General features: G+C 44.4%; 1 protein-coding gene across 18 annotated transcripts in view; it reads left to right on the top strand.

Annotated features, from left to right (window-relative positions):
• Positions 1-13,283, top strand: part of CADPS2 (calcium dependent secretion activator 2) — a 333,758-nt gene that overhangs the window by 273,393 nt on the left and 47,082 nt on the right. For 8 of the 18 annotated variants that reach the window (XM_083698925.1, XM_083698922.1, XM_083698931.1 and 5 more), the window contains 3 exons: positions 7,260-7,415; positions 9,473-9,620; positions 10,627-10,641. In XM_083698925.1, the coding sequence (XP_083555051.1) occupies positions 7,260-7,415; positions 9,473-9,620; positions 10,627-10,641 (319 nt within the window). Of the gene's footprint in view, positions 1-7,259; positions 7,416-9,472; positions 9,629-10,626; positions 10,642-13,283 lie in introns of all 18 variants that reach the window. The other 10 variants (XM_083698926.1, XM_083698924.1, XM_083698932.1 and 7 more) reach the window with 2 other exon arrangements.

Here is a 13,283-nt window from a genome sequence, read left to right as displayed (position 1 = left end):
CCTTCCCGCCCGCCCGCTACATTGTAAGGGGCATGTACGCTGGTCACTGTTTTGAAGGGGAGTGAAGAACACACACACACACAAAAAGGTAACTTGTTAATTTAACGTTTATTTCTATGAGGAGGAGTAATTCTGAGGGGTCAAACAAAAAAATAATAAAAAAGTGACGAGTTTTGCGGAGCCCAGTTTTTTTTTCTTCGGAAACGGGTCCAAGTGGCTCTTTTTGCTGTAAAGGTTGCAGACCCCTGCCCTAGATCGTTTCCCGCGTGCGTTGACACCGGAGGAGCTTGCGTTCTCACCAATTGGATGGCTGGCAGGAGCGCAACCGCCCGCGGTATTGCTGCACATGGGAAACGACTCAGGGAGTGCCTGCCGCGTGCAGCGGCATGGGGGAAGTTGCCCTCCCACCAACGAGCTGGCTGGCGGCGCGCAGCTTCTCCCCACACAGCTGCGGGCAGGAAACACCCCCCAGATTGCTCGCTGCTCGCTACAGCATCGGGGGAAGCCGTGCTCCCGTCAACTAACTGGCTGGCACCACGCCGCTTCTCTCCCCCCCCCCCCCACATGCCACTATCTGTGTATTGGACAACCTCAGCTTCTTTTTTCTTTCTTTTATTATTTATACCCCACCCATCTGCCTGGGTTTCCCCAGCCACTCTGGATGGCTTCCAAATGAATATTAAAAACAATACAACATCAGACATTAAAAACTTCCCTAAACAGGACCGCCTTCAGTTGTCTTTTAAAAGTAAAATAGTTGTTTATTGCCTTGACATCTGCTGGGAGGGCGTTCCACAGGGCAGGCGCCACTACCGAGAAGGCCCTCTGCCTGCTTCCCTGTAACCTCACTTCTTGCAGTGAGGGAACCGCCAGAAGGCCCTCAGCGCTGGACCTCGGTGTCCGGGCTGAATGATGAGGGTGGAGATGCTCCTTCAGGTATACAGGACCGAGGCCGTTTAGGGCTTTAAAGGTCAGCACCAACACTTTGAATTGTGCTCCGAAACGGACATGACATCTGAGTCAAAAAACGTTGTCCAATACACAGGGAAATACGGTATCTAAAAAGCCTGGGTGTCATCTGGAATTGGGATCCTTTGGGCAAGGTGCTTTCAGCGCCTCCCCCCCCCCCCCCAAGCCACTATTGGCAGTGCCCATTCTCTTGCCTCTCCTTCTGGGCCGAGGCTGTACCACCTCCCAGAGAGTGGAGGCAAGACATGGAGAGGCCTCAGAGGCTTCTCTATGTGCTTCTCACTGCTAGGGCGCTTGCTTGCTTGTTCAGAGAGCTCAGGTGAATTGTCAGCAACAGCAAAGAGAAGGAGCAGCAGAGCCAAGAGGCTCCAGGGATTAGCAACAGGCCTTTACTGTGACGTTGGCTCCAGCAAAGTGCTTGACAATGCCAGAGCTTGACACTGGTGCTGGGATTATGCAGAGAGTGTTGTCACTCATTGACAGGGAGCTAAGTCAAAGGATGGGCAACTGTGCCTTATCGAGACGAAAACAAACTGTGGCTTGTCTGTGAAGCTTAAAAATATGAACGACAGAAACTGCCTCACACGGAGGAGTCAGAACATTGGTCTGCCGTCTCTGGCTAGTAAAAGCTTTTTCTTAGGTCTGTTCCCACTCATCCCTGATCCAGAGTTGCCAGGGATATTTGGCATGCAACAAGTGTGTTTTACCACTGGGCTCTAATAATAAAATGGATTCTTTTAAAAAATCCTGGAGAATTGAAAAGTTACTGCTTGCTCAGAATATCAGCTGATCTCTATTGGTCTTCGGGTTTACAGCTTATATGTTTTAAACCTTGCAGAGTCTTCCTATTCTAAAAATTAAATTGCGAACCTTTTATAGAGGTATAGATTGCTCGACGCAATTTACTGTACATTTTAGGTTACAGTCATTCATACACATGCACACACATAGGGGTGCCAATTTGAATGAAATATTGAGGGACAGGTAAGCCCCGCCCCACATAATTGAGCACATGACATGGTGCACACACACCATATTAATGGTAATGTCTACCAACTTTTGGGGGGGCATCAGATATTTTATTGAGGGGCAAAGGGACCACAGCCCCTAGGAGTTGCCTCCTATGTATACACACATATATATAAATTTAAAAATTTTTAAAAAATCATCCAGTAGCACCTTAGAGACCTACTAAGTTTCTTCTGGGTATAAGCTTTCATGTACATGCACACTTCTTCAGATACTACACAAAAGCTCATACCCAGAACAAACTTAGTTGATCTCTAAGGTGCTACTGGACGATTTTTTGAATTTTTAAATTTATTTTGACTGTGTCAGACCAACACAGCTACCTACCTGAATCTAGAAACACACACACACACACACACACACACACACACACACATATATATATATATATATATATATATACACACACCTAGGAGTAAGTCCTATTGAACTAAGAGGGGATTCCCTGTTCAGGGAAGCTTTTAATGTGTGACATTTTGATGTATTTATAAACTTTGTTGGAGGCCACCCAGAGTGGCTGGGGAAACCCGGCCAGATGGGCGGGGTACAAATAATAAGATATTATTATTATTATTATTATTATTATTATTACTTCTGAGTAGGGTTGCACTATTCATCTAGCTGTACTCAGCTATGGTGAACTAAATATAGTTTGCCAAATATATTTATACCTATTAAAAGTAGTATCTCTGATTCCTCCAGAATCAAATGTTACATGTTTTACTTAATGTGCTTTATTTTTAATAGAAGTATGGGTTGTTTGCATACGGTATAGCTTGTCCGCTGGCCTTTCCATTCACATAAAATGGATACCCCCCCCCCCCTTTGTATGGTTAGAAATAGGGAGTGTGTGTTCTTATCTATCATTGCACAGCCCCAAGAACATAATTACTTTGTTTTCGCTTGTTTTTGCTGGTCCGTCTCTTTAATGGCACATTTGGGGCATTGTGGATTAAGGTGGAGGAGGTATTAAGAGAGCAAAACGCTTCGCTATTCTGCTTGATTGGACCCTTGAGAGGCCAACACAGAGGACCGCTTGGCTAGACATGAAAAGCACACTGAATTATGCTTGGCTGTGAGGCTTGTTTTTGAATTTTCAGGAACGTGAGCGGGTCCTGTAAGGCTAGCTAACATTCCTACGGGATACATGTCAGAGGAAAACTCAACAGGTCACCACTTGGGAGTGTGAGCTAAAATTGCGGTGTCTGCAGTGTGGTAGGAGCAGCACCCTTGTTCATAAGCATAAGAAAGACGAATATTCCTCCAGCCAGGGAGAGAAGCATAATTCTCTCCTTAGTTATACACAGTTGTGATTTCTCTTATTTCTTTATTGAAGTGATCTGCCCTCCACCCATTATTATGCCAGGACAATGAAACAAACAGGACAGCAATAAAAGCTGTATCAGTAAAACAACTGTAAAACTTCTGCGTCATTTATGCAGTAGCCAGAGATACTAGGAGTTAGCCAGGAGAAGCTTGGGTGAAGAGGTACGTTTTCAGTTGCTGGCAGAAACACGCAACTGTTGATGCCCACCTGATCTCCAAGTGGAGATCATCTCATAAAATAGGTGCCAACACAGAGCAAGCCCTTCTCTTCACCACTGTTGTGTACAGTAGTTGAGATCCTTCACAGATCGCAGTGACGTTAATGTTGCAGTACTTTGAAATGCAAACAGTTTCATTCTGTGCCGGGGGAATAAGAATAGCGTATCCACCCTTGCTTTATATAAAGCAGTTGCCAAAAGATTAAAATCTTTTTGAAAAGTGCCAATTTATCATACGTTTGAATTACAAGAACTTTGTGCCAAAGGGAAAGACAAGTCCTACTGCAGATATCTGCATCGTGATCAGAGCAGATAAATTATGCACCATTTCCATAGATTATTGTAGCATTGTCAGTGTCAAAGCCTCCTATCCCTGGGAGAATTTTATTCATGCAACCAAACATATCCAGTGGCAAAATTGCTGCATTGCTAGGAGCACATTATTTCTTTGTGTTGCTGCAGCTTTCCTTCCTGTGTCCATCAGCTCCCCCCCCAAAAAAAAATCCTTCTGTGAATATTGTTGCGCAAATTCCCAAATGAAAGAACAAATAAAGTTATTGTGCCTTTGTGTCATAAAAACCATAAGAGGCATTGATTACTGGGTGTTTTTGACATTTCATGAATCAGCGGCTATTGTAGCTTTGATTGGTGAAACCCAGTTTAAATGGCTAACAGGAAATGGTTATGCATAGGATTATTTTAACAGCATTTGAGAGAAAATAATTTCTTCGTTTTTTTATTAGGCCTGTTGGGAAACTGATACATACTTTTTTAAAAATATTGGACATCACACAAAAATTGGTTGGCTTAATTCTGCTTTTACAGATGAAGCTACATTTGATCATCACAGAGCACAGACATACATTAAGCTGACTTTTTTGGCTTATTCAACCTTTATCCTTCCATAAATTTGGTTGCCTTATCTTAGGGTGTGTGTGTAATGTACAGGCCAAATTCAAATACTGGGTGTAACAGACATTATACCATGCAAGACTTTTATTACAAGTGTCAGATTTTTCCTTGCAGACATTTTTCAATCTGGTATGATCCTCAAGGGAGTGGATTGCGCTGTGGTCTAAACCACAGAGCCTAGGGCTTGCCGATCAGAAGGTCGGCGGTTCAAATCCCCACGTTTGGGTGAGCTTCCGTTGTCCGATCCCAGCTCCTGCCAACCTAGCAGTTCAAAAGCACATCAAAGTGCAAATAGATAAATAAGTACCGCTCCAGCGGGAAGGTAAACGGCGTTTCCATGCGCTGCTCTGGTTTCGGTGTTCTGTTGCACCAGAAGCGGCTTAGTCATGCTGGCCACATGACCCGGAAAAACTGTCCACGGACAAACGCCGGCTCCCTTGGCCTGTAAAGCGAGATGAGCGCCGCAACCCCAGAGTGGTCTGCGACTGGAATTAACAGTCAGGGGTCCCTTTACATGACCTTACATGACCCTCAAAGCTTGCATAGCCACTTTTTTTCCCAGAAACAAGCACCCCAGGCAGAACGTAATGTACAATCTGCACAATTTGGGGTTCAACCAGGGGTCTCCGTGAACCTGAATCCATCCCAGATACAGCTGTAGCTCTTTGGGCCTTTTCATGTTAGTTCTCTAAAGCCCAGATGCAAGGTGAATAGTGAACTGATACTGACACCACCTTCACTGCAGGTTGCAAAGGGCAGGGAGGTGGCCATGGTCAATGTGCTGGCAGAAACTGCCCATCCTGCCACCATTGCTGCCACTCCCTTCTCAAGACATAGGGAAGGAAGAAGAAGAAGAAGAAGAAGAAGAAGAAGAAGAAGAAGAAGAGGAGGAGGAGGAGGAGGAGGAGGAGGAGGAGGAGGAGGAGGAGGAGGAGGAGGAGTTTGGATTTGATATCCCGCCTTTCACTCCCTTTAAGGAGTCTCAAAGCGGCTAACATTCTCCTTTCCCTTCCTCCCCCACAACAAACACTCTGTGAGGTGAGTGGGGCTGAGAGACTTCAAAGAAGTGTGACTGGCCCAGGGTCACCCAGCAGCTGCATGTGGAGGAGCGGAGACGCGAACCCGGTTCACCACATTACGAGACTACCACTCTTAACTACTACACCACACTGGCCATCACTCTCATCTGGCTTCTTGACTATGTCAGTCAGACTTGGTTCCATGATGAGTTTCGCCCTGGAGAAAGTGCTGGAGAATTTCTCCTCCTCTTCCTAGAAAAAGGTTCAGTTAAATGGTTTCCCCTCCCAATTTCTCTGCTCGCAGATAGGGCACAGAATTAGGAGAGGCGGTGTAAATATGTACAACTTTTTTGGCAAAGGGTGTTTAAGGAGGTAACAGAAATCACTGTATTAGAGCTGACCAAAAGCCCAGAGGTAGCATTATTATCAATTTACAATGGGGTGGAAGGTTCACAGGCTTGCTCACAAATTTATTGACAGCTGCACAAATTATTATAGCCAGGAAGTGGAAGGGGCATGCAGAATACAAAATGGAAGAATGGTATAAAGAGGTGTAGGATATAGCTGTTAATGATAAATTTACATGTGCCATTAAGGTAAGACATGGGATAGGCAGGTTAAATGATTTTGAAGGAGATATGGAGGGTGTTTGTAGAATTTGTACTGTTAAAACGGAAAGGGGTCAAACCATCACAAGAGGTGTTGAAATTTTGGAGGGTTGGATAGTTACAATGAAATTATCTCGGTGGTGAGGTGCACATTTTTGTCCTTATTTATTTATTATTATTACTTTGTCAAAATAATAATACATAATAATAATAATAAAAGAATTTGGAGAGGCAATCTGTGCATGGGTCTAAGTTGTGTAGCAACAAAGCAGCCAAACCACTGAAAGTACATTAAGTCATAATAATGGGTAGGAGAGCTGGGGGGAAGGAATCACATTTTGCAACCAATGCACCCCTTTGTTTTTTAGATAGTGCATGGGTAGACGGATCTAAAAAGGCCGGGACAAAATTTTCAGGACCCTTTAGCGGCTATGGTGATTCATTTACCAGATGTTATGTATTTAGCATTAACTCTAGAAGTACAGTAGTACCTCAGGTTACAGAAGCTTCAGGTTACAGACTCCGCTAACCCAGAAATAGTACCTCGGGTTAAGAACTTTCCTTCAGGATGAGAACAGAAATTGCGTGGTGGTGGCGTGGCGACAGCGGGAGGCCCCATTAGCTAAAGTGGTACCTCAGTTAAGAACAGTTTCAGGTTAAGAACGGACCTCCGGAATGAATTAAGTTCTTAACCTGAGGTACCACTGTATGAACATAAGCCTCCTGGTGTATACTGGCTTAGGGGCTTGGCAAATCTTTTTAAATTATTGAATTAATGTGACCTGTGAATTTTTGGGTTCCATCTCCAACCCCCAAAGATGAGCAGAACTGAACTTTGGTACTTTGAAGCCCAAGAGGTGCATTGGTTGCCAGATGCGAAATATATTGGCATTGTTTTTGGCTCTCCTACCCCATTACAAGATGGCACCCTCCTGCCAAGTTGTTGCTTGGCAAGACCCTGTTTCTAGCTGGTGCTACCAAGGCACAATTTGTGACACATCAGATAAAACTGTTGGAATACTGGACAGTCCAATAGGCATAACAAAATGATAATGTTGCCAGAACTGCTTTTATGTTCTTGTAAAAAAACACCCAGTTCCAGTGCTTAAAAGAGGGGAGGGCTCTGTTTTCTCTAGCGCTGTAATTCAAACAATGCCTTGAATGATTTGTTGTTGTAGCAACGGGTCAGCAACGTCGGAAGATCTCTTCTGGAAACTTGACGCACTGCAGATGTTCGTCTTTGACCTTCATTGGCCAGAGCCGGAATTTGCCCACCACTTAGAACAGAGGCTGAAACTCATGGCCAGTGATATGATAGAAGCATGTGTCAAAAGGTACGTGGGCAATTTCAGAAATTACCATACAAATGCTACCATTTCTGGGACTCCTGTGGATGTTTGAGTTGAGTAGCCTTGTGTGAAAGTGGCAGGATTAATCCAGCGGCATGGCATTGGTTGTTGGTTGCCTGGGTGTCAGGTTTAGGGGAATCAGATCCCTCTTCCGGTGGCAGTAAATAAGCAGATCAAACGAAAGAAGTGTTCTTACCAGTTAGTTTCTAATCACAGCGAGAGACAAAGGAATGCATATCCCTCTAGAAATGGTGTTGCTCCCAGTAAAGGTTCACCCCCTCCATCCCAACTAATCTACATCACTCCTACGTCAGGTAATCGGAGCTTGCTGCAGCTGCGCTTTCTGTTCTATCACTTTCAAAGCCTGTCTACTTAGGTGAAGGGGAGTCAGGAACGCTGTCCAAGGACACTGAATCTGCCTGCTGGTGTTTCCTCTTCTATCTGTTCCTCACGCAGTATTTCCCAGCTTTTCCCCTCTGGACAATGCCCCTCTGCTAACCACTGTTCTAAATCTATACTCTCCTCCTGTCCTGTTCAGGACAGTGGGGAGCGGCTCCCACTATTCCTCCTCAGTCACTGGGGTGGGTGCAGACGTGCATGCCAGGAGAGGGGCATGCTCCAGGCAGGGCCATATCAGCCGAGCTCTTGCCACTGACACCACCATACTGACCACCACCCCCACAGGGGCAAAGTGAGGCCACGTGCCCGCCTGTGTAGGGGGGAGCCTGGCTGGCTGACATGACCCTTGGCAGGCAGAGAGGAGCACCGAGCCAAGCCACACTGGGGGAATCTGCATGGGAGTGCCTGGTTTGCGCTCGCTCAAAAATTGTGTGCCCAGGGCCACAGCCCCCACCCCCACACTATGCCCCTGGATTCACCCAACATATGGGGGTGGCTTTAAAACACTTCGTAAAGCATGGTGGGCAATTGACATGATGGTTCACTCTTCAGATCTGGCCTCTTTCACAATGCTGTCACAGACCCATCTTTTCATGTGGGTATTATTATTATTATTATTATTATTATTATTATTATTAATTACTTATATCCCGCCCATCTGGCTGAGTTTCCCCAGCCACTCTGGGCGGCTTCCAATAGGGTGTTAAAAACAATACAGCATTAAATATTTAAAACTTCCCTAAACAGAGCTGCCTTCAGATGTCTTTTATAGATAAGATAGCTACTTATTTCCTTCACATCTGAACGGAGGGCGTTCCAGAGGGCTGGCGCCACTACCAAGAAGGCCCTCTGTCTGGTTCCGGTAACCTCACTTCTTGCAATGAGGGAACCACCAGAAGGCCCTCGGCGCTGGATCTCAGTGTCCGGGCTGAATGATGGGGGTGGAGACGCTCCTTCAGGTATACAGGACCGAGGTATTCTTAGAACCACCTGATTGACCATGGAGTGATTTTAACATCCCTTTCTGGTAAGGCTGGCTGTGTGATATGTGCGCTGACCCTTAGTTCTTTATAGCGCAAGCAGTTCTAAGATCCATCTGCTCTTGACTTCACCACTCAAGTTAACTTCTGAATTCCACCCGTGTTTCGAGTGCTTTTGTAAGTGAAAGTGCAAAAGTGAAGAAAACAATTATTACACTCTCCCCCGCCCCCACTATAAAAAGCTGTCACACTTACTGGAACTCTTAACAGCATATCTTTTTATTTAAAAAGAATTGTCAGAAGTACCTGAATATGTTACATGACAGTCTATATTCTGTTTTTGCCAGTTTAAAAATTGTGCAGAAAGCTTATCTGTCAGAAAGCATTTGCTGCGATATGTGTTTTATCTGTGTTATGTTTTGTCATGCTGTTATTCAGTCAAAGCAGTATCTAACCTTGAGGGGGCTGGAAAGTTTTAATAAGATATGTGAAAATGAGAATTCCACTGTTTTACGTGCAGGTGCCTAAACATTTCTACTTTGGTTTTTCCATAGTTGAAATTAATTTTATCTTAGTACATTTAACCTGGGTTTGTTTTTGCACTTCATTTATTTAGAATTTTGACAGTCCTTTCTGTTGCGATCCCCACATTTTAATTAATAGAACAAGAATTGCCTTTGAACTCAAACTGCAAAAGACAAATAAATCTACGGACTTGCGCATTCCCTCTCCTGTGTGCACGATGTTCAACGTGCTGGTTGATGCCAAGAAACAGACTGCTAAATTATGTGTCCTGGATGGCGGGCAAGAGGTAAGCGAGCATCTTGAAATGTCTGTTTCACAAGATCAGGAAGAAGGCTTTTGCCAGATTTCAGCTCCAGGGTGGCTATTGCAGATTTTGAGGAGGAAGAGCAGGGAGGGGAAACATAGTCAAAAAAAAATGATGTAAGAAGCCACTGAATCAATTTCTCCATGTATGTTCTTGCTCGTCCCTTGTCCTACTAGCCTCCTACTATTGCTCTTCTATGCCTTGCATTGTCAGATAAAGGCTTTCTGGCCAAGGCAACCTGAGATGGAGGACAGTTGTAGTCAGAATGTTAAACTACATTAACTCTGCCGTGCGTGATTTTAAAATGTGCCTGCATTTTGGTGATGGTTTTCTTAATATTTGCTGTCAAAGTAGGGAGGGGTTGAAGAAGAGGTCCACAAATGCAGTCATTAGTGGTGACCATGCAAATAAAATGATGATGATGATGACCAGAAATTTAACTTTAACCACACACACAAAAGGAAACATTTCCAGGACCTTCTGTCATAGGGGTGACTCTACTGACAACATATGGAGGCAGAGAGTGCCTCTTTCAAAATGGCACCAGGCTGCAAAAGCTTCGGTGTTGTGGATTGGAGGGAGGGGTTTCTGTGAACACAGAAAGACCCCCCTGTCTTTCTCCCTGTCACCTCCCATCCCAGGCAGTCGGTACAAAAGCAAAGACTCTCCTTGGCTTCTGTGAAGCAGGAAGTGGCAAAGCCAAACTTTATGGTTCCTAGACCCATCGGCTGGGCCAACAAGGCTAGCCCCGATGGACCCCTAAAGTGAAAGGTCATCACACATTATTGCAGTGTTTTGCTTCGCAGTACAAATGTCAACCATATTTATGTGCATTCGTTGTTTTATAGCATTACAATATTTTCATATTCTCTGTTGATCCATATCATTTCATTAAGTCTATTTATTTCTCATACTATTTTGTAATGATTATTTTTCCCATTTTCCCCCACTCTCTGGTTTTTGGGGGCCTTTCTGTCACATGGCCCAGTTTGCTAATCAGTGGGTAAGTTGATTTTGTTTTAGAATTTCTTTCTGTCTTCAAAAGTGTTTACGTGTCCATTGCTTGTTGTGAACAGTGTGGCGAGAGTAGTAACACCACTAGTCCAAAATGTAAGTCCCCAAGCAAGAGAGTCTGTATGTGTTCCATATTTGCCAGATATATCTTCAAGATTCAAGGAGATTCTGACTAAACATCAGGAAGAAATTCTGACAGTAAGAGCTGTTAGACAGTGGAAGGCTCTCCCTTGGCAGGTTGTGGACTCTCCTTCCTTGGAGGTTTTTAAGCAGAGGTTGGGTGGCCATCTGTTGTGGAAGCTTCAGCTGAGATTCCTGCATTGCAGGAGGTTGGACCAGGTGGCCCTTCCAACTCTACAATACTATGATTCTTTGATTCTACATAGAAATAAGAATGGCAGGTCCTTCAGTAGTTGTGCGTGAGAGGGAATTTGGCAGCTTATGGCGCAAGAATGGAGAAGCCCATTTCCACACAAATGTTGAAGGACGGCAGCCCTGTCCCCTTATGTATCCAGTCACCCAAATGCAAGGGAACCAGATATGACCAGCTGGCCAGATCTCTTATTCCGCCACCTGCTGCAGGCCAACTTTGGCAAGTAACAGGGCCACCCACTTGTCAGAGATCAAAAGGGACTTGCTGTCAGCATCAGTTTACTGGTTGGAGGTTAGCAAGCCCCTTTGATTTAAATTGCACCTGTGAACAGACAGAGCAGGGCTCGCAAACAGTGCTTACCTCCTTCAGCTGAACTTGGGAGGTCTCCATGGGGGACTCCTTAGTGCAGCTGATCCCAGTGGGGCTTGCTGAAGATCAAGAGAAGGTATTTCCTGCCCTCCTTCCCCTTAATCACAGAGTGAGGGTAGCGTGTGGGTGTGCTTGTGGGTGCTGTAGGTTTGGGAAGTGAGTCAGTATGTGTGCACATGCACAGGTGTGTGTTGGCCACACCCACCTCTGGCATGTGCCCCATTGAGGCATGGCCAACTTTCAGTGTGGGCCCGAGTTGAGGAAGGTTAGCCACTCCTGCCCTAGATCAAAACCGTAACGGTTGTAAAAAGAGCCAAAGGAAGCTTCAACTCATTTTCACATGTTGAGATTTTGGAAATGGTTACGTTTGAAGAAGTCAAAGCATCATTTCCCCCTTAGAACTTGAGGCTTGGCACCAAAGACGTATGTGTGCACTGATGCACGTGCAAACCAAAAGCCACTGCAAAAGGAAAAGTGAATAGAGTTGCCATGCATATCAGCATTTCATCCATCCATTCATTTATTTAACGGGCTTTATGTACCACTTGCTCATCAAAAACTCTTAAACAGTCTACATAAAATATAAAAAATACATTTTAAAATACCAGTGGGAAAATGAGCATTTAAACTCCCAAATAGTTTAATATCTCAATTTCTACAGGCAAAGGTGTGTCACCTATTCAACGCCTTACTGAAATTGTGTGGCACAAAAGCATGCCCGTTCTTTGGAGATGTTTCCATAATTATTATTTTTTTGCAGAAAGCAAAAGCCATACTTATTTAAAACATCCCAGTGTTTGTAATCACAGTTTTGAAATACAGCAAAAGAAAACAGAGGAAATACACCCAAGCTCATCTCAACCATGCCTTGCGCTTAAGGTGGTTCAAGGAAAGCCCACCAATCCCTTCTCCTTTGCTTCCTTCAAGCAAAAGCCCACCACTACTGTCCCTTTTTTTTCTTTTGGCCACTTGTTACTGACTGCTAAGGCCTTTCTCCCCCACGCTTGATCTCATTCAGCATCACATAAATGAGCTTCCTGCCATTGTGCATATGAGCGTTGTCAATTCTCTCTCATACCTAAACTGGGTTCATCAAAGCTCTCTTTTAATTCCTTTATAATCAAAGGAGACCCAAACACCCAAGATATCTTCAAAAAACACATCAGGTAGTGGCATTCCTTAACTCACCTGCAAATGGGCTAAGCATTGGGGGGGGCTTTAACATGTAAAATAATCCCTGGAGAAGATACATGATCGTGAGCACCAGGTATCGGCGCTAAATTATGATCCCCCAAATAGCCTCATTCAACCATTTTTCATTTTAAGACGGTTTCCTGAAGCCCGAGAAATTCTCATGCTCGCAAACTGAATCGCAAGCTCTTTTCTTCCTTGCATGTGACTCTCTCTGGCTGCAGAAGACTAATTTACTGTGATTACAAGCTTGCTCACGGTTATCCTGATGGCTGTGCCTTGGATTTCCGTGGGACTTGAGAATGGGCAACTGTGGACTACATTACAGTCCCTTTTATAAAAGCGGCAATTGGCACTTCCCAACATTACATGTGTATCTGCATCCATTTACTTGTATACAAAATGTTTGCTTCATTAATCTGATCACAGTGGGCAGTTGCTTGACAAAAGGGCAGCTCTCCTGGGATTTATTAAGTACATCTGTGTGGAAACTTTGGGAGGGGGGAGGGAAAGGAGGCAAATAGCCTTCAAAAAGCTAAATTTTAGAAAACTATTCAATGGGCTCCTGCCAAGTTAGCCTAATGTTTATATTGATTTTGGTGCTTTTACTCTGAGCATTATGCTCTTGCTGTTTCAGGTAGCCTTGAACTATCAAGATAGGGTTAGTCTTTACAAGTCATATTTTTTTTGTGAAGTGG

Source organism: Podarcis gaigeae (genome assembly GCF_964106915.1).
Source record: "Podarcis gaigeae genome assembly, chromosome: 10".
NCBI classification, from domain to species: domain Eukaryota; kingdom Metazoa; phylum Chordata; class Lepidosauria; order Squamata; family Lacertidae; genus Podarcis; species Podarcis gaigeae.
This window is presented reverse-complemented; position numbering and strand designations above follow the sequence as displayed.